The 22,538-nt window shown below is 37.6% G+C and overlaps 1 protein-coding gene across 3 annotated transcripts in view; it reads right to left on the bottom strand.

The window, feature by feature from the left end:
- Positions 1-3,624: 3,624 nt before the first annotated feature.
- TBCK (TBC1 domain containing kinase) overlaps positions 3,625-22,538 on the bottom strand; it is a gene marked incomplete at its 5' end in the record, with an annotated part of 227,688 nt that continues 208,774 nt past the window's right edge. For all 3 annotated transcript variants that reach the window (XM_079700269.1, XM_079700270.1, XM_079700271.1), the window contains one exon: positions 3,625-3,824. In XM_079700269.1, coding sequence (XP_079556395.1) covers positions 3,714-3,824 — 111 coding nt within the window. In that variant the 3' untranslated portion in view covers positions 3,625-3,713. The remainder of the gene's footprint in view (positions 3,825-22,538) is intronic.

The raw sequence follows: 22,538 nt of genomic DNA, 5'->3' as shown, positions 1-22,538 counted from the left end.
GAGCCACAACTACTGAGCTCGCGTGCCACAGCTACTGAAGCCCACGTGCCTAGAGCCCGTGCTCTGCAACAAGAAAAACCACTTCAATGAGAAGCCTGTGCACCACAACGAAGAGTAGCCCCCACTCGCTGCAACTAGAGAAAGCCACGTGCAGCAATGAAGACCCAATGCAGCCAAAAATAAATAAATAAAATAAATGTATAATAAACAATAAATTTATAAAAATTCACAGATACGTGTAAAGACAGTATTAGTTTCAAAAGTTGAATCTTTTAGTATGACAGGAAGCAATATTTAGAATATGATCTAATGCTTTAAGTGCTCTTGCTATAGCTCCAAGATTAGTCTTAAGCCAAGACAGGACAGTGTTTACATCTCCACCACACAGAGGATTAATATATATCAAGGAATGTTGGCAATACTATACCTTGGTACCCATTCATGCATTGATTATTGGTCACCACGAGCATTAGAACAGAATGGTATTATTGAAATGCTGCAAACAATGCAAACTAAAAATGAGTCCTCTGAAAGGGATGAGAAAGGATATCAAAGAATGTCTATTAGACCTATTTTATTATTCTTTTTAAATTTAGCATTTCTGTGTTTTGGGAAAGGGATGCAACTAGCTTAGCTTATTCTGTTGTTGGAAGTGATTTGCTCCAACTTCTAGGATTATAGAATTTTAGAGTTGGGTAGAATATTCGAGATCCTTTCTTCACTGCGTGAATTGAGATTTCCATTTATTTATATATCATCAGGTACCAGATAAGTTTGGCACTTGAAAAATTACCTGGGTTTTTTCTATTCATATAAAATATCTAAGCTAGAGATTCAATTCAGTTTTACGTTTATCAAGCATCTCCAGTGTACTGGGTTGCTGAAGATAACAAGAGGTATAAATTATGGAATCTGACTTTAAAGGGAGCTCATATTTTAAAAATAGGGGTTCCAAATGTGAACAGATAATTGCAAAATGATGCAATAAGTCTGTTATTGGAAGTATGAATGGAATGCTTTGATAGACTTGAGGCTCTTAATGCAGTACGGGGAAGTCAGAGAAGACTGGAGAATATGCTACTGGTGCTGGATTATGAAGCATTTATAAATGTGTGTGTGTGTGTGTGTGTGTGTCTATGGGGCTGGTGGTGGTAGCAAGGGCATTCCAGGCAGAGGGAAGAGACTGCTGATGCCAGAAACAAACAGTGTTGACAGTGACAGTGTAGGAGTCAATAATATATCAAAAAGGACCTCTACAAAGGTTTAATTCAACAAATAGGTGTTGAGGTCAACTTTGTTGAAATCATCTGCCATCGAATAACACGCCCTTCATGTAGACATGGCAGTGATTGTATGCTCTTTCTTATTTTACTGTTGAGAATATTACATATTATTCATAATTTCAATGTTTAAAAAAGCTTCCATTTTTTTTCAAAATAAGCCTAAACATATCAAGTTTTAAGACAGACCAATTGCAAAATTGTGATGCAGGTTGGCTACTATTATCTGCTCCCACAGCTCTCCTCACAACACTCAGGTCTTCACCCTCTCTCATTACCTACCACCCCATTCAGTTCAAATCTCTGCTGCTCCATCTTTCTCTGCTTTCTCAGGAAGGCAAAGTTAAAACTCAGAACCATTCCTTCCAAAAGATCATCAGTGCTGCACTATGATTATGAAGTCAAATAAGTCATCAAAGATTGAAGGAAAGGGCAGGAGGACTTATTTTCCTAACTAGGGTAGATAATGGCCCAAAAATGATGTTAGAGAAATCATGGTAAAATTTTCTTTTCTCATTAATTATCACATTTTTACTTTGTATATTATGTAAAGATCACAGAATTACATAACCACTGATTATGTCAGTGTCTTGTAAGTAGTAGGTATTCAAAATGTATGTGGTGAATGACTGAATATAACTTAATTGAGCAAAACAAACAAAATAACACAGCTGCTGGGATAACTTGATAGCCACATGCAAGAATGAAGTTGGATACTTACCTCACTCCATATACAAAAATTAAAGACCTTGGGAGGGGTTAATGGGGAATGACTGCTAATAGGTATACGATTTCTTTTTTGGGTTTTGAAAATGTTCTGAAATTAGATAGCAGTGATGATTGCACAGTTTTGTGAATCTACTAAAAAACATGAATTGTACATTTTAAAAGGGTGAATTTTAAGGTATGTGATTATATCTGAATAAAAAAATAGATGCCCAAAACACCCAAAACAAACAGCAACAATAAAACCATAGTTAAGAAAGCTTTGAGGCTCTCATTGAAATGTTCTACCTAGGTAGTCCTAACATTGAAGAAGAATGTAAGTTAAAGATGAAAGAACATGTTTTAGTTAAAACAAAATTGAAAATAGTAAAAAAGATGCACTGTATTTTAATAATGCTAAGATGCATATTTTTTCACATTTCTGAGATGGAAATGAATCTTATAATTGCTGGTGTGTCACAGTTTATTTGGCTGCTTTTTTTCTTTCTCCATGGTACATAAATTGTGATATATCTTAGCTTCAGTGAAATGCTTAATTTTGTGAATAATGTGACAGAGGCTGCCAGTTGTCCCTCAATGTATTCTCCTCTTCTCACATAGTAATAACATTTTTTAACTGGGTAAAGGCTGCCCAGCCAAAACTGTATTCCAGATTTTCTTGATAGCTAGTTGTGGCCACATGTGTAAGTTCTGGTGAGTGGTATGTACGCAGAAGTAATATATGCACCTTCTGGTTTGTGCCCTTAAAGAGAAGGAGTGTGCCCTCCCTTCTCTCCTTCTCTTTTTTTCCTCCCTCCCTACTTTTTCCTTCTCTCTCTTTTTTGTTTTCCTTCCCTCCTCCTTCATTCCTTTCCTCCTAAATTGTAGATATCATGGTGGGAGCTAACGGCCATCTTGATCTATGAGATAGAAACTAAGTGTTGAGGGTGGTAAAGAATGAGAACAGACACCTGAGTACTTAATGCTAATGAAACCAATACACTAGCCCTAGATTGACTATGCAGACTTTTATGTGAGAGACAAATAAAGTTCTAGCTTGTCTAAGTCACTCTTATTTTGGGTGTCTCAGCTACAGGAGCTGAAAAATATTCTATATAATATGAATGGTTTCTTACTTTCATTTTTCTTGAAGTAAACTGTTATTACTTTCTCCAAAGGGTTATATTCTGCTCCCTCTAAACACACACACACACACACACACACACACACACACATATATCTGGGCCCAAAATGAGTTACCAAATATAGCATTTACTTATAAGGAATGTATTGTGAATAGCTTTTCAGTTTTCATTATCATGGAAGGATGATTTCAGCTCACATTCAGTCTATATTTCTAAAGAATACTTTTGTTAGGACTGTCTGTTCAATGCAATGGAAGACAGCCTTTTCAGTGTAACTGAGACTTCTTGATAATGCTAAATGTGCCTCGTCAGTTGAATTCTTCTGGCTTTGCATTGGTGCGGTAAAAATACATGATCGGATTTCATTGTTAAGAAAATTCTTGCAGCAATACATGTACAGTCAAGTTTGTTGCCTGGATAGCTGAACACTTCGGTCATGAGATTTAAAAAAAAAAATGTCTCATGACAAAACTTGAAATGGAAATGTAACAATCTGGAAGTCTAGTTCTGCCTTAGAGTGGCAAGGCTGTGAAGAGCTGTGCTGCTGGGGGTGATGCCACTCTGTCCTTTTGACAGCCAGACTTCATATCTGAGGAGATGGGACAGTGAGGAGGCCTGTTGGCTTGAGCTTATTAATGCCACCATCTAGAATACAGATTCTTGGATATTTCATCTTCACAAGATGAGCCGCAAACTGAAAAAAAAAAAAGGGACAGATTTATAAAGGATACACAAAATTGATATATCTCCAATCCCGTTTTTTTCTCAAGCTGTGATAGACAAATGATAATGATATTACTGCTGTCACTGTTCTATCAACGAATCATTAATTTAGTTTTTAATATAAATTAAATCCCTCTTTTCAAACATATTTATGCTATGGGATAAATGTCTCTCTTTAATTCTCTTGTAAACTTGTTTGAATAGGCAATAAATATACTTGGTAAACAATTCAAACAATATAAAAGGGTATACCATGAGACTATACAGGTAAATTCCTCCTACCTCTGTTCTCAGTCTCCCTCTCCAGAGAACATTAATATTCCTATTTTTCATATATCCTTCCAGTGAGAGTCAAAACATTCTCAAATCTATATTTTGAACAATTTTTACAGTATTTTCAACATATTAGTTATTGCAATTACATGCACAATATCCCAGAGAAGGCCCATGAACTGGTTCTAACATGTTTTTGGAGCAACTGCAATGAACAGTTTGAGACCACAATTTTGGAATAAATTTGAAGGACTGCTCCAAGAAGTCTTCTAGATGCCTAGCAAAGCAGGGCTTTGAAAAATTATCAAGACATACACATTTCTCTCTGACTTGCCCATGTCTACCTATCCAGGATCATTGATTATCTTTCTCTACTCCTTGTACTTTACGATGAAGCAGTCCTGGACTGTAATCAATCCCCGGACAGATGGGGTCACTTTAGGATTCAGAGACTTTTTTGGTTGTGCACTGTCTGTTGGAAACATGCTCTATTTCCCACCAACTCCTGGTCCCCTGTTTTAGTTTCTCCTCACAAGCAACCCCCCACCCCGACCTGCCTAATTTCTACTTACTTCCTTACTCAGACAATTCCTTGTTTAGGAGTTTCCATTAGGGGGCCCTCTCTTCAGGCCCCCAGATTTTTTGTGCAAATCTCTACCTTTGGCTTACCACATTTATTTAAATTGCCCATTTAAGAGCCTGCCTTCCTCTAGCAAACTGTAAACTCCTCTAGGACAGTGAGAGTGTTGTTTCTTTTTCTCTCTCTCTCTTTTTAACATCTTTATTGTAGTATAATTGCTTTACAATGGTGTGTTATTTTCTGCTTTATAACAAAGTGAATCAGTTATACATATACATATGTTCCCATATCTCTTCCCTCTTGCATCTCCCTCCCTCCCACCCTCCCTATCCCACCCCTTTAGGTGGTCACAAAGCACCTAGCTGATCTCCCTGTGCTATGCGGCTGCTTCCCACTAGCTATCTATTTTACATTTGGTAGTGTATATATGTCCATGCCACTCTCTCACGTCATCCCAGCTTACCCTTCCCCCTCCCTGTGTCCTCAACTCCATTCTCTACGTCTGCATCTTTATTCCTGTCCTGCCCATAGGTTCATCAGAATCTTTTTTTTTTTTTTTTTAGATTCCATATATATGTGTTAGCATACGGTATCTGCTTTTCTCTTTCTGACTTACTTCACTCTGTATGACAGAGTCTAGGTCCATCCACCTCACAACAAATAACTCAGTTTCATTTCTTTTTATGGCTTAGTAATATTGCATTGTATAAATGTGCCACATCTTCTTTATCCAGTCATCTGTCAATGGACACTTAGGTTGCTTCCATGTCCTGGCTATTGTAAATAGTGCTGCAGTGAACATTGTGGTACATGACTCTTTTGAATTATGGTTTTCTCAGGGTATATGCCCAGTAATGGGATTGCTGGGTCATATGGTAGTTCTATTTTTAGTTTTTTAAGGAACCTCCATAATGTTCTCCATAGTGGCTGTATCAATTTACATTCCCACCAACAGTGCAAGAGGGTTCCCTTTTCGACATACCCTCTCCAGCATTTATTGTTTGTAGATTTTTTGATGATGGCCATTCTGACCGGTGTGAGGTGATACCTCATTGTAGTTTTGATTTGCATTCCTCTAATGATTAGTGATGTTGAGCATCTTTTCATGTGTTTGTTGGCAATCTGTATAACTTCTTTGGAGAAATGTCTATATAGGTCTTCTGCCCATTTTTGGACTGGGTTGTTTGTTTTTTTGAGATTGAGCTTCATGAGCTGCTTGTATATTTTGGAGATTAATCCTTTGTCAGTTGCTCCATTTGCAAATATTTTCTCCAATTCTGAGGGTTGTCTTTTCATCTTGTTCATGGTTTCTTTCGCTGTGCAAAAGCTTTTAAGTGTCATTAGGTTCCATTTGTTTATTTTTAATTTCCATTTCTCTAGGACACGGGTCAAAAAGGATCTTGCTGTGACTTATGTCAGAGTGTTCTGCCTATGTTTTACTCTAAGAGTTTGACAGTGTCTGGCCTTACATTTAGGTCTTTAATCCATTTTGAGTTTATTTTTGTGTATGGTGTTAGGAAGTGTTCTAATTTCATTCTTTTACATGTAGCTGTCCAGTTTTCCCAGCACCACTTATTGAAGAGGCTGTCTTTCCTCCATTGTATACCCTTGCCTCCTTTATCAAAGATAAGGTGACCATATGTGCATGGGTTTATCTCTAGGCTTTCTATCCTGTTCCGTTGATCTATCTTTCTGTTTTTGTGCCAGTACCATACTGTCTTGATTACTGTAGCACTGTAGTATAGTCTGAAGTCAGGGAGCCTGATTCCTCCAGCTCCGTTTTTCTTTCTCAAGATTGCTTTGGCTATTCGGGGTCTTTTGTGTTTCCATACAAATTGTGCAATTTTTTTTCTAGTTCTGTGAAAAATGCCATTCGTAGTTTGATAGGGATTGCATTGAATCTGTAGATTGCTTTGGATAGTATAGTCCCTAGTGCCCAGCACGTGGCAGGGTCTCAATATACGCCTGTTGGTCTCAACTAAACTATGGTAAAGGACAAATACCCAAGGGCAAAAGGGTAAGAAGTAGAGGTAAAGAAAGTTTTCTTTAGCTCTCTGGCCATTCTCTGTCTATAGGTGGTGTCCTATTCCTCCCCCTTGTTTGTTTGTGTCCTCACGTTTTTCTCAATTACTTTATCATAACCTGATCTCAGATCCTTCAAGAAAAATGACTATTACCTGCTCACAGTGCTACTGCCTCTTGGAAGTATTTGAAGCTTAATATTGGTGAAGTCTCAAGCCAGCAGTCTAGACTTTATGGGTTCAAAAGAATCAGCTGAGTGGTTTGGTCAGGATAACTTCAAGGCCTCACTCAGAGATTCTGTTTATTGAGCTTCGGCTCAGGAATGTGTTTTTTGTTTTTGTTTTTATTTTTCAACAAACACCATTAGATGATTCTAAAGTAGGTCTGTGGACAATATTTTCAAAAATACTATCTTAAGCCCAAGGATAAAGATATCGTAAGTAGGTGAAATATTGGGTTGGCCAAAAAGTTCATTCGGTCTTTTTCCATAAGATGGCTGTAGTAGAACTTAGTTGCTTTAATGTTATTTGAAACAATTTTGTTAGACTGTACTGTGACAGCTGTCATAGAAGCGTGCATTTAAAAAAAATTTATCAAAACTGGTGAATTTTTGTGTAGCCATTTTAATATTGAAGATGGAAGAAAAAAGCAACGTTTTCGGCATATTATGCTTTAATATTTCAAGAAAGATTAAAAACGCAACTGAAACGCAAAAAAAGATTTGTGCAGCATATGGAGAAGATGCTGTGACTGATCGAACGTGTCAAAAGTGGTTTGTGAAGTTTCGTGCTGGAGATTTCTCACTGGATGATGTTCCATGGTTGGGTAGACAGGTTGAAGTTGATAGCGATCAAATCGAGACATTAATTGAGAACACTGAGCATTATACCATGAGGGAGATAGCCGACATACTCAAAACATCCAAATCAAGCATTGAAAATCATCTGCACCAGCTTGGTTATGTGAATCGCTTTGATGTTTAGGTTCTACATAAGTTAAGTGAAATAAACCTTCTTGACCATATTTCCGCATGCGATTCTTTGCTGAAACGGAATGAAAATGTTCTGTTTTTAAAACAAATTGTGATGGGCGATGAAAAGTGGATACAATAACGTGGAACGGAAGAGATCGTGGGGCAAGTGAAATGAACCACCACCAACCACACCAAAGTCCGGTCTTCATCCAAAGAAGGTGATGTTGTATATGTGGTGGGATTGGAAGGGAGTCCTCTATTATGAGCTCCTTCCAGAAAACCAAACGATTAATTCCAACAAGTACTGCTCCCCATTAGACCAACTGAAAGCAGTTCTAGATGAAAAGCATCCAGAACTAGTCAACAGAAAACGCATAATCTTCCATCAGGATAATGCAAGACTGCATGTTTCTTTTATTTGCCTTCACCATTTTCCAGCTCAGTAGCAGCCTACTGCTACTAAATGTAGTCTACTGCTACATTTATTTCGGTCTTTACAAAATTCTCTTAATGGAAAAAATTTCGATTCCCTGGAAGACTGTAAAAGGCACCTGGACCAGTTCTTTGCTCAAAAAGATGAAAAGTTTTGGGACGATGGAATTATAAAATTGCCTGAAAAATGGCAGAAGGTAGTGGAACAAAACGGTGAATACATTGTTCAATAAAGTTCTTGGTGAAAATGAAAAATGTTTCATTTATTTTTACTTAAAAACCGAAGGAACTTTTTGGCCAACCCATAGATGTTGTTGGACTCAGATCTTAGCAATTTTCAAAACTAACAGAAAAGGAACTCAGTACTGCTGACCCCACTTAACTTTTCCACAATTCTCTGCAATGCCTTAAGTGAGATTCAAGTGCTGTTCATGTTTTAGAGCATAAGCTCTTTTAGAGCCACTGAGGATATCCTTAATAGTAACTAATGTTGAAGAGAAATAGTGTACTGTATTTCAAAAGGTATCAAGTGAGCTAGAGTGTAAAGTGACCTGATCTTCATCCTGTGCTTCTTGCTTATTTCTCTTTCAACCAGTCCTTAAGAACAGAGGCACCAGATTCACCTGTCCCAAGTCACATGTGCAGGCAGCACAGTCTCTGGTACTATATGATTACTGAAACATCTTGGCTTCATTCTCCGACATGCAGCAATACAATTACCATTTAGGTCGAAATTCTAAGATAAACATATCATTACTCAGAAGGGCTTGTGGATAAGCAGTCTTAGCGTTCAGTACTTTCAAAACACTACAGAAGTCAGAAAATGCGTAAGAAAGGACTTACTGTACATTTACCTAATCTCTCTTAAACTATGCTGTAGAGCTGGAAAGAGCTCCCACTGTTATTGTAAGGAGGGACATAACAAGTAGGCTGCTACTGAGCTGGAAAATGGTGAAGGCAAAGCAGGCAGAACAGAGCATTTTAGAACAATCAGGCTGCTGCGATGTGGGAGGTCTAAGAAGAAAAGCAGAAATGGAGTACAAGGAGATGGCAAATGTTCAGGTGCCTTGAAATGAAGCAAGGCTGTGCCTAAGTAAAGAAAAAGAGCAAGTGTTGAATTTTCAGGTTAAGATTATGAGTTCTGCTCCTCCAATCCTCTGCTTGTGGTTCCAATTATCCATGTTACATATTGGCCCCTAACAGTGAAGCCACGACAGCATCTTTCCACTCCTACCATGGAAAGAGCTCTTCTCCATCTATTCATTCATTTGTTCATTCACTTATCAATCAAACATTTCACTGAATTCCTACTAAGTACCAGGCACTGTTTTAGTTTTTGCAGTGCTTACAGTTCAGTGGAGGAGACAGTAGCAAACAATATCAAGCAGTATGGCTATTACAAAAACAAAAGTTCAAGGTACTCCTGAATTTAACAGGGGTTAGGGGGCTGTTGCCCTCTCCCCATTCTTCTTTCATTAGTAACCTGGAGGGAATGAGAACCCAGAAGTGATGGTCACTGTCGTTACACTGATCAGGTAGCACTCTCTGAGTCTATAGCTTGACAGGTTAGGGAGGAAAGAAAGGGCTATGAATCCACTGTGTGAAAAAAGCCATGTCACTTATGGAGAAGATATATGGTGGAACAGAGGAGAACCAGGCACACAGAGTTCAGAGTTTCATCCATCTTTTACTTTCATCTGAAATTGGCAGCTTTACTGAGTGAATAGACAGGATACTGGACTTTGGTGATGAAGCGTCTGGTGTAGACTACAACTGCAGCTTTGGGAGAGGCCTGACTTCAAACAGAAATCATAAACCTAGACTTACTGAATGATATCCTTGGTGGAAGTGGCAAGATATCATACTGGACCAGTGTTATGAAGCCATCAGATTCATCTAGGTGCTTTCAGTAAAACACTGATACCCAGGCCCACTCCACACCAGTAAGAAGTAGAGTTTCTTGGGATGAAGCTCCAGCAACATTTTTGGTTTTTTTCACCTATAATTCTAGGTGATTCTATTGTGTAGCCAGATTGAGGACTGCTTTATTACATAATGAGATTCATTTGCTGGTCAGGTTTGTCTGGGACTTCAAACTGTAATTTTTTAAGTATAGTACTGTGTGGAGAGCAAGTCTCTTTGCACTAAAAGAGGCTGCCATGTTGTGGGGCTGGAACTTGTAAGACCAAGTCCTGCCTGGAGACAATGGGGCTCCTCAAACTGCACAACCAGTTGAGATCTAGCAGGCAACATCCTACATGGAGTTGGCAGAATCTGGTATTCGCTGGGACAGAATTTTGGGAATCACAGACTGCAGGGGCAGCTGCATTTCTTGGGGAAGTACTCCCATTTGGAGAGGGCAAAGCTCTGGCATTTTTGTCATTCCTCTGGTTAGTGGGATCTGGTGGTGGTACTCGTTTCTAGGGCTTGGGTAGGCACACCTCAAATCATCACTGTCTGAAAGTGGCAGGCTCTTGTGGGTGCCACTCCATCTTGTTTTCTCTCTTTATCTTGCATCTGAGCTTGGACTAAGAGGCTGGCATGTTTGTCTAGAGGAAGTCAAGTTCTACTGTAGCAGGAGAATGAGTGGAGGAAAGGGGTTTTTGAACTGCCACAGAGTAGTGCATGTCAACTAAGGTCAAGAAATTAAAGCTGAGAACAGGTAAGATTTGTGAGGGGTACGGACCAGGATCATGTTGTTTCTCACTGGGTATCCTAAGACACAATTTTGGGTGGAACCTATAGTAGCAGCAGGAAGCTAAGAAAACTGGGCTCCTCAAGATTCTGCAAGGAGCACATTGCAGACAATTAAGCACATTGCAAACAATTAATTGGCCTTGTGAGTTTTAAGTTCATATTGGGGACTGGACAATGGGCATGAATTGACCAACTCCCTGGTGAAGCTCAAGCTGAGAAGTCTCTCTCTTCCATTTATTTGTCCATTCCTTTCCCTGACAAATAATGCTAAATTTGGGGTAATATTTCAAAAGTGAAATATCACTTTTGGTTGGGTATGAAACTGAATAAGGGAACTGGCAATTAACCTGTAATGAGCAACTGTAGCAATTTCATTTTCTTGGTTTTATGGATGTGAAGCTGATGATGTGCTAGTTTTATGTGTCCTTTTGATCCTCTAGAATGATGAAAATATGGTGCACATTTAATATTTCTGGCACCGTGTGGTTGGAGCTGCGCTGATACTTTATGCATATTATGTACCTATTTCTAAGAGTTTGGCTGGACAACTCAGGTAAACATATTTGAGATGAGAAGTAAGATATGGGGTGATTTCTCCATCTGGAGTACAGTGTGGCCTTAAATATAACCCAAGGCCTGTCTTGTCCTGATTATTTAAGAGATTTCTGGAGTCATTAATAAATGTCTTGATCATTTTAACTGCCCAACTCAGTGATCCCAATTAGAAACATAAGAGCTGTGACAAGGATTAGCAGGAAAGAGGTAGAAATGATTTAACTAATACTCCACTGATCTCTTCCCTCAATTACACAATAATTTTAAAATGTCATTTTTTGTTTTGTTCCTTATTATGTTCCTCCCATAACTGAGAAAAGTATTCTATCTCCTGCTAGTTTTCTGTACCCAGATATTTTATAATTAACATACTGACATTTATTTTCTTAAGAGTACTACATATGTTTATTTTTATAAATAAACTACATAAGAAAACTCTTGCACTTTGTTGGTGGGAATGTAAATTGCTGCAGTCATTATGGAAAACAGTATGGACGTTCCTCCAAAAACTAAAAACAGAATTACCATATGACCCAGAAATCCCACTGCTGGGTATGCATCCAAAGGAAATGAAATCTGGATCTTGAAGAGGCATCTGCATTCCCATGTTCATTGCAGCACTATTTACAATAGCCAAGATATAGAAACAACCTACATGTACCCCTATGTTCATAGCAGCACTATTCACAATAGCCAAGACATGGAAACAACCTAAATGTCCATCAATGGATGAATGGATAAAGAAGATGTGGTACATATATACAATGGAATACTTACTCAGCCATAAAAAGGAACAAAATAACGCCATCTGCAGCAACATAGAAGCAACTAGAGATTATCATACTAAGTTAAGTCAGAAAGAAAAATACCATATGATATCAATTATATGTGGAATCTAAAATATGACACAAATGAACTTATCTATGAAACAGAAACAGAATCACGAACATAGAGAACAGACTGGTGGTTGCCAAGGGGGAGGGGTTTGGGACAGGGATAGACTGGGAGGTTGGCATTAGTAGATGTAAGCTTTTCTATATAGAATGGATAAACAACAAAGGCCTACTCTATAGCATAGAGAACTATACTCAATATCCTATGATAAACCATAATGGAAAAGAATATTAAAAAAAAAGAATGTAGGGCTTCCCTGGTGGCGCAGTGGTTGAGAGTCCGCCTGCCGATGCAGGGGACACGGGTTCGTGTCCTGTTCTGGGAAGATCCCATATGCCGCGGAGCAGCTAGGCCCGTGAGCCATGGCCACTGAGCCTGCGCGTCCGGAGCCTGTGCTCTGTAACGGGAGAGGCCACAACAGTGAGAGGCCCGCGTACCGCAAAAAAAAAAAAAAAAAAAAAAAGGATGTATATATATGTTTAACTGAATCACTTTGCCGTACAGCAGTAATTAACACAACATTGTAAATCAACTATACTTCAATTTAAAAAAAAAAAGAAACAACCTAAATGTTCATTGACAGGTAATGGATCAAGAAAATGTTGTGTATATATACAATGGATTATTAGTCAACCTTAAAAAAGGAAATCCTGCCATTTGTGATACATGGGTGAACCTGGAGGATATATGCTAAGTGAAATAAGCCAGAGACATAAAAACAAATATGTATGATTTCACTTATATGTGGAATAAAAAATAGTCAAGTTCATAGAAGCACAGGTAGAATGGTGGTTGCCAGGGGTGAAGGGGTCAATGGGAGGACATGGGCAGATGTTGGTCAAAGGGTACAAAGTTTCAGTTGTGCAAGATGAATAAGTTCTGGAGATCTAATGTACAGCATGGTGACTAGTTACTATATATAGCAAGTATAACAACGCCTCATTGTATACTTGAAATTTGCTAAGAAAAAAAATGGTGAAGTGATGGATATATTAATTGGCTTGATTTTGGTGAATCATTTCATAATGTATACAATATAAAAACATCAAGATGTATACTTTTAATATACACAATTCTTCTGTGTCAATTACCTCATTAACAGTGAAAAAAAAAGGAGTGCTATAAAAGGTGTGAAATCAGTTTTCACAGTATTAACATCTAATAACAATTAGGCAGTGACTACCTTACTTTCTTATTTCACTCACAGAAGTAAAATCAGCTGGAAGGTGAAACCAAGAAGGTGAACACAAGGCCAGTAATCATCCTACACCTTACCAAAGGCACTTGTGACAAGAAAGGAGCAAAACAGGTAATTCCAGGGTATTACTCTAGCATGTTATATACTGGAATATGGTTAATCATGCAGTAAGAAAAAAAAACGGGAGTGTTTACAAAAACAGACATTATATGGTCTAAGCATTCTGGTCCATGTTTATTTGAGAGATAACTATCCAAATGGTGTCTGGGATATTCAGAATCCATGCTATGGTGTATATTAGTCTTCTATTCTTGGAACTAATCTTTGGGGATTAGGAAATGGGACAGTGTAAAGATTTCATCTTAAAAAACGTTTTTTATAGTTTGTGTTATATAAGGGGACATATACATAATTGTAGTGCACTAACTCAATGTGTTTAAAATTTAAAAGACATTTAAAAAAAGTCTTTGAAAGTTATCAATATAAAAAACATTTATACAAAAAAGTAATGATGAAGTTTATAAATACAGAAATAATAAACTTTGTGTGATAATTTTAATATAGAAGGCCACAGAGTAGTCAGATCAGAGACAATGTCCTCAGTCCATTTCCATTTCCACAGTTAAGGAACTGAAGTAGATGAAGAATATGAAGATAATGCAGTGAAAGTTTCACTTTCTATTCTTGGCCTCCATGCTTATTTTTTAGTAAGTTGCAGTGTTATTCTCTCAAGGAGTTCGGTAATTTTTAGTGGTATGTGGGCCACTCAAGGGGTATATGAGAAAAAGAGAAGTTAATATTTTCATGTGCAGTTATAAAGTTCTCTTCTTTGTTTCTTCTATTTTACCTTCTTATATATAATTCTAACAAAATCCCATGAGGAGTAAAGGAAAGGAAAATAATTTTAATGTTTTAAAGTATACATTAAATAGAAATGGCAAGGAAAATAAATATTTCCCAAAGTCACATGATGTCAGCATAAGTCAATGCAACTTCTGCTCCATTGTTTGCTTTGTTTCATCTCAATAACAGATATTTTTTTCCTCACATGTCCAAATGATATTTTCCTTTCCTTTCTCTTCCATTTTCCTTTGATCTCTTGTTTTCTTTGTTGATCTCCTCTACCAATCACTGGCACTAAAGCAAATTTTTCTTATTTATAAGCTATTTTGTAATGGAGACAATGGATTTTTACAATTTTTTGAAACACATGTAAGTTGTATCTTTTAATGGTCTTTCGACAGTCTCTTGTTCAGGTTATCGCCTGGAATTTGTTTTCTTTCCTAAAATAATACATTTATAAGTTTTTAAATTTAGTTATGGTAAAGAAAAATCCTACATCTTTTTTTAAAATTAATTTTTACTGGAGTATAGTTGCTTTACAACGTTGTGTTAGTTTCTGCTGTACAGCAAAGTGAATCAGCTATACGTATAAATATATCCCCTCTTTTTTGGAGTTCCTTCCCATTTAGGTCACCACAGAGCACTGAGTAGAGTTCCCTGTGCTATGCAGTAGGTTTTCATTAGTTATCTATTTTATACATAGTAGTGTATATATGCCAACTCCTATCTCCCAATTCATCCCACTCTCTCCTTCCTCCCTTGGTATCCATACGTTTAAGAAAAACCCTACATCTTTTTGTTCTGTATTGTAGAATACTAACTGTTTATAAGTGGAAGGATTCTACATATACCCATCTAGTTTTAACTCCCCTTTGAATTCCAGTCTGAACCTCTAAATGCTTGACTGACATTTTTTATACTGATGTCCCATTAGCACCTCAAACACAGTATGTCCAAAATTCATTACATTCTCTCCAAATTTACTTTATTTTTCTCTTTCTTATCTCTGTTAAAGGTATCAGCAACCTCCCCCAAAAACCAAAGCCGGAAACTTTAAGATGATCTTTGAGTTGAAAAAAAAAAAAGTCCTGTGGCTCTATATTATTCAGTTAGGCACAAAGCTGTGTTAGTTCTGTGATTTGTCTTGGATCCATTCCCTATTTTTCCATTCCTCTGCTCGTACTCCATTTTAGACCCCAATTACTCTTGAATTAGTTCCTAAGTGGTTCTTGCATTTTTAGTTTTTCCCTTTCCCTTTTACCTAGCACTCTGCGGCCTACATGGTAACATTATGGAAGACCCTTAGGAAATCCTGAGACTCCAGTAACTGCTGTGTAGAGATATTTTCCTTCCTAGGGCTATTGTCCTTTAGCAAGATGAGTCAAGATCTGTGGATCCTTTACAAGGAATAGCTTGTTTATCCATAGTCAGTAAGAACAATTTGTAGTACGTACCTAAAAGCTCTTATTCAAAGTTTCATCTTGATAATATTAAGTCTAAAGTTTCTTTGAATTTTGAGAACGACAAAAGAAATTCTTCAATTTAGACTTACACTTGCCTATTCTTTATATAAATACATATATTTATTTATATTTAAGTTAAAGGTTAATGAGAAAGAAGGTTGTCCTTTAGTATCCCAAATAAAGGTAAGAGAAGATACTGACAGGATGTTACCAGATGCCTTGAATCATATAATAAAAGCAGTGAGGCCGTTTCTTGAGTCTCCTTTTGAAAAAGTTGCAGAGCTTTGGCTATCAGTCTCAGACAAACCCCTCGGTGTCATCTTCTCCCAGCAGCCGCATAAGCTTTGCTGACACTGGGGGCTTAGAAACTAGACAGTGGGAGATTGCAAGCTTGAGACAGAAGGTCAACTAAAGGTAGAATCTGGAAAGAATCTGGCACTGAAATAGATTGGGAATATAGGGAGAGTGAAATTCTTTAACTGGTCTCTGGTTCTTGGTGTTTTAAAATTTTGATTTCATTGTGGGATCAAGGGCAAAAGAGATGGGAGATACTTTAAAAGTAATTTTCCAAATGACTTTCTAAAATACAGCTGATAGTGTCACTTTCCTTCTTTAAAACCTTTAATAGCTCCCCACTCCTAAAATGTAAACTCCCTAGCATAGCATTTGAGGCCCTCTATAACCAAAAGCTCCCCCACCTTTCCAGCCTTATCTGTAGCTAAAATGCTCTTCAGAGAAGCCCTGTGCTTTCCAATCAGCCTGTGTTATTTCCTTTGCCTGGAATGCTGCCTCCTGACTATGGCCCTCCTCCCAACACTTTTTCTTACTGAAATCCTACCAATAATACAAGGTCTAGGTCTACTATTACCTTCTCCATGAAGCTTTAGGAATCCTTCTGTTAACTGGAAGAAACTCCTTCCTTCTCATTGATTTTCTAGAACTTTAACTATAAATCTCATAGCACATGACACATTCCACTTTGAATTTTAATCGGTTGTATCAGTCTTATATTCTTAACTAGATTGCAAGATTTATAAGGGCAAGGGACTGTCTTTCTCATTTCTGTTTCCTCATAATAGTTTCCATCATGTAGGCACTCAATGTTTGTCTTAAACTAGTAGTTGATATTAGCATTTTTTCTTTTATTTTCTTCTGCTTTTTTACCAATTTCTGTAAGTGCATTGTCTACTGAAAACTATTATTTTTCAGGTGTTCATTCTTAACTTAGTCATTAATTCAACCATCAAATATTTATTGAATGCTTGTTACTTGAAAGGCACTATGCTAGGGGCTGTGGGTACAATGAATACAATATAATCCCTGTCCTCAATGAGCTTGGAGTTTAGTAGGAGATGCAGGTAAGTGGATAGGCGATTACAATGCCATTTGATAAGTGCTACACAGAGCCATCATTTAAGGTTGTACAAATTGTGCCTTATATGAGAGAACCCAGAAAAGAAGTAAGTGGAGCATGAAATGTAGCCCCATCCTCTCCTTTCCAAGCTTTGCACCCTTACATGGTGCTGTGTATCCCTAAACGAAGGATGGGTTTTTATCTAATGCACACAGAGACTCTGTATATGATAGTGGTCCCAATGCCACTATAAGAGTAAGTAAAATATTTTCTATGAGCACTTGGGAAGGGTACTTAGTCCCAAACTTGAGGAGTTAAGAATGAGTTCCATGAAGAAATGCTATATAAACAGCTTTTCAAGACAAATGGGAGTTACCCAGGTAAACAGAAATGAGAAGAATGCTTCAAGTAGAGACAAATACAAAGATACAGCATATAAGGAACTACAAGTAGTTAATTATGGCTGGAATCTAAGAGCAGTGAGGGTGAGCTTGGAAAACAAAGCAGAGTCCACATCATGAAGGGCCTCAAAAACTATGGTGAAGGTTTGAATTTTATTTTGAAGGCAATGGGAAGTCATAGAGGCATTCTGACAATGACCAGATGGATATTTCAGAAACCTCACTGGTTGTAGGGTAGAACTGGGGGAAGGAGGCTGCAGGCAAGGACAGTGGGAAGTTGCAGGAGGTCAGGCACGAGATACTGGTGATCTGAGTGAAGACAGTTGGGAAGTGGAGATGAGAGAATTTCAGACCTACTTAATAGCAAAGACAATTAATAATTTTCCATAAAGTTTGTTCCACCAGTCAAGAAGGTGAGAAAATCCACTATTTCAATCAAACAGGCTGGGTGGTATGGATGAAAGTGTGGGAACTTCGTAGTTAGACAATACAGAGTTTGAATCAGGGTTCTACCACTGGTTAGCTGTGGGATCTTGGGTTAAGTCACTTAGCCTTTTTGGCATTAGTTTCTTCACCTGTTAAATCTGTAACAATACACTCGAATAGTACACTTAAAGTGTTGTTGGGAGTTTTAAATTAGATATTATATCTGTATGTGCTTGATTCATATATAAAGCTAGTTTCCTCCTTTTCTCCTCTTTCCTTTCCCCAGTTGATCCTTTAATAGGAGAGCCATTTACAACACCCTGAAATTGTATAGATACAAACTTAAAAAAGCAGAGTTGTCCCCAAATGGTATGTAAGGTAGGGCTTTTCAGTGTTAACGGTGAACTCTTTATGGTGAACTCTTTAACTAATGCTTTCAGTATTAATGGTGAACTCTTTATGTTGGAGCAGTAATTTATACTTGTGACTCTTACAGTTTACTGGGTCCTATATAGTTTTGGCAATCAGAAGAAAGCTTATGAACCTATTCTCTAAAAATATATATATAGCACATATGTACAACACTTTACATATAATTTTAATTAGTTCAAAGACCTTCTAAAACTCTTGATGAACTCTATTAAACATTTTCCTTTATGCTAATTCATTTAATTTTAAAATTTATGATAGTTGATAGTGACCTAGTATTTATGCATGTGGCAAATTGGGATATTTCTGTAGATATACAGTTTAGTGTTTAACAATAGCTTATACTTTCAAATAAGTTCTCTTAAGAATGGCTATGTGGATGTTTTCTGAAAAGTTGACGTTAAAGAAATAGGAGAAAACATTTTAGCTAGGACATAAAAGTTTGTTTTTATGACATAAAAACATACTGGCTCATATTGAGGCAGGAGGTAGATGAGCCCTCAGGGCAAACGGTTTGAGTTCGTTCCCTGTGGACAGATGCTCCGAGATGGGAATAACAGGACAGTTGAGAGAGGAGGCTGGGCCCTGCCCAGATAGCAAATAACGAGACCATAAATTCCTCATTCTCGAAGTCAGGAGGCCTCCCCAACTGTACATGCACAGAAAGCCTCCTTGGAGGTCAAAAGGGGAGTGATGTCAAGTGGCCAAATCTACCCATAGGCCTCTTCGGTAGAATCCATCTTAGCTAAGAGATGTGCACGCACACATGGGAAAATCCTGAGATATACCAAATACGGACTTTGAACCAGGCAAATCAAAATGACTGGCCAAAGGAAACCCACATAAAAGTGATCCAAACTGCCACGAGGGTGTGACTCTCCCTCTGAGCCTGTACTATCCACATGTACTGTACTACTTTTTTTCCTAATAAATATTTTACTTGTTTCACTACTTTCCATCTTTGTGGGAATTCTTTTTCTGCAAAGCCGTAGGGCCAGGGCCCTGTCACTGACCACTGGTCTAGTGGCTAGGATTCGGTGCGCTCACTGCCGTGACCTGACCTCAATCACTGGCTGGGAACCGAAACCCTGCTTCAAGCCGCTGCAGGCCGAGGCCACCCAAGATCAATATTAGAGGATAAGCCTCTTCTGATAAAATGCCATCATCTAATAGTATCATGTATCAGGAGCTCTAATGAGCCTTGTGGTACATTTTCCTATGATCTGCGATATCTGCGACCAGAATTGCAGCAACAATCATTTATCCACTTCTGTTTACACTAGACAGTTGAGAACTGTGTCCAAGCCACTGGTCAAATTACACACAGTATACTGTGCTCTAAAAAGGATGTATACAATAAAAATTCAGATTCAAAACAGTTAGGGCTGTGATGGATCACAGCCAAGTCCCAAACTTTGTAGGTCAAGAGGGAGAGTTACTATGGTTAGTTTCTTATTCCGTCACAAACATTCCTGTGGTAAGCAGTAATGAATTAAATGGTGGGCTGTGGAGGGCAGCATCAGTATACAGAATAACACGTATTAAGACAAATAACTTTTATCCTGTGACAGTTCATGAATATAGGTGCCAGAGCTCACAAGATTCAGATGATTACTTGGCAGTTTTTCCTGAAAATTGGAAATGACCTCCCTCTGCCTTTTTAAAAATTGCTTATACACATAATACATCCAGTAAACATGTTAAAAAACCAAAGCCTCGATTAGGTGTTTTAAGGTTCCCTTTACCACAACTCCTACATTGCTTTTTAATTCACACAACTTTTGAAAGGGTATGAGAATAGGGAATCTACAGGACAGGTTTTAGTTCATGGACCTTTTAAAGTAAGTTATCCTCCATCACTTAACAAATGTAGAGTTATACAGGAGAGTTTTCACTGTTACTTTTAAGCCTCATATGATGTCTACTGTGTTCAAGTTGCATTAATATCTAAAATGTTTCCTTATAATCTGATATAAAACCACAGACCAAAACATTTGCTGACAAGAAGGCAAGGAAAAAGTCAGGAAAAAAGCCAAGTTTAACCATACCCAGTACTTACAGATCTCACAAGACCAAGAAAGAACTCTTTGCATATTTGGAACTTATAAAGGAGATTCACTTCCTATTCTTTATCAAAATGCTTAAGATACAACTATAAAGAGGCCTAATGTTTTCTGACAGGTAGACGATCTCATACAAAGTAGTTAAAAGTATTATATTAATCTGACAAACTAGGCAGATACTATCTGGAGCTAGAGAAATTTACTATAGGGATAACACATGTGCTGAATTGGTTTAAAGTGTTTTCAGAGTCATTTGGTCCCCTTTGAGCACACACGTGGTGTAGGATAACCTCAGATGCCTGAGGCCAAAAGCTAGGGGAAAAAGCATGAGCAAAAAGAGGAAGAAGACAGCTAGAGAGAGAAAAAGGGACTGGCAAAAGGTAAGGGCTACGAGTGATCATCACAGTATCACAAAACTTGGTTTAGCTTGGTTAAGGGATCCAGGAAGTAATGAGGTGGGACTAGAGGGTGGAAGCCTTCTATTACTGCAGTACAAATTAACTTCCAACCTAACATCTGAAAGCCAAATAACCTTGACCTCCAGGGAAATGTAAATGAACACAAATGGAGTATTATCTTATTTTTAAAAATAGCTGCAATATTATGCCTTGCTTATTATAAACCTGATTATTTTCATTTGAAAACAGATGTCATATTTTAAATTTAATCCTTACATGCCAAGGGTAGAAAGCATCAGCTACTCACAATGTTTAGTCATAGAATTGCCACAAATATCATCTCTTGTGTAGGCTTCTGACTCAAATGTTATTCAGAAGTATTTATGTTTTGCTCTTTTGTTTTGTTTTTTCAGTTTTTCTTTGTTTTGTTTTAAAGAAAAGAATAATAACACACATGGCTTATTACTGCAACTGGCTCTTATGTTCTCAGATTTCTTCCGATGACAAAAGAAAAGCACTGATTTCATGCCAAGAATATAACATTTTAAGAGTAAGATGAGCTGTTCCTAATATTTTCCAAAGGGTTGTTGACAAGTCAAAGTGAAATGCAAAGATTCCTTCAATTTCTTTCTTAGATAATCTTTTGATGCGATACACTATCAGTGATGAAATGCTTGTGGTCTCATAACCACTAAATATAATCTAGATAGAGAGTAATTATTTTTAAAGTCTCATGTGTTTCAGTGACTAACATAGCATTATGATGTAGTGCTGAAAGGACTCACTGAAAGTAAACACCATTTGGAGTTTCATTTTGCTCTGGTGAATGTTGTTGGCCATTTTCCTGTCTGAGACCCATCACTAGCTCAAGAGTTGGATCCTACTACATTACTTTCCCACAGCGGAGAAATAGTATAACCCAATAACACTTTAAAGCATGCTGTTGTGCTAAGTCATCATTCTCGCTAAACATAATTTACTTCTAGGAAAGAGGTGGATTCACCATCATGTTTTGTCAAGCCGAGATATATGAAACTTTGATCTTAGGTTGGTAGTAGGGCAGTGTGAGTAACGGTTGCTGCGAGTATCAAAACAAATCATACATTTGCCCATAAATAATATTTGATTAATGCTAAAGGTCAAAATTTCCTTTAAATCTGAGTAATTTGCTCAAGGATATAACAATGAACTGTCCTCTGGGTTCATTTAATCCATGACATGGATGGTAGACTACCTCTGCCTCTCCCTATTGATCTGAATAGTTATAACCTTAATTCTTAGGTTTATACACTTGCTCTCTGAGGTTAATTCAGCATGTTTCCCTTGTATGCCCAGGGAATCTAATTGTAGTTTAGCAATTGAAGATGCAGTTTCTCATATGTGAGTTTCAAAAAAAGATGATCATCTCTGCAAGAAGACAAGAGTGAGAATTGCCATGTTTTTCATTTAAATGTGACACAAAGCCTGAATTGACTTTATCCTTGTTTTGATGCAGAGGTCTTCCTACTCCCATAAACCTTAGCAACAGATGCAGTCTGTATTTGTTTGGCTTGTCAAACTAAACTTGACTATACAGCAGCAAGGATCAGCACAAAATCTGATCCACCCTTGGAACAATAGTATACATTTCAGAGACTAGGGACTTCACTCACTTGAGACTACCTAAATTTCCTTGATGCTGACA

This window comes from Hyperoodon ampullatus (genome assembly GCF_949752795.1).
Source record: "Hyperoodon ampullatus genome assembly, chromosome: 1".
Lineage (NCBI taxonomy): Eukaryota > Metazoa > Chordata > Mammalia > Artiodactyla > Ziphiidae > Hyperoodon > Hyperoodon ampullatus.
The sequence above is the reverse complement of the archived record's forward strand: the minus strand, read 5'-3'. Positions and strand labels throughout refer to the sequence as shown.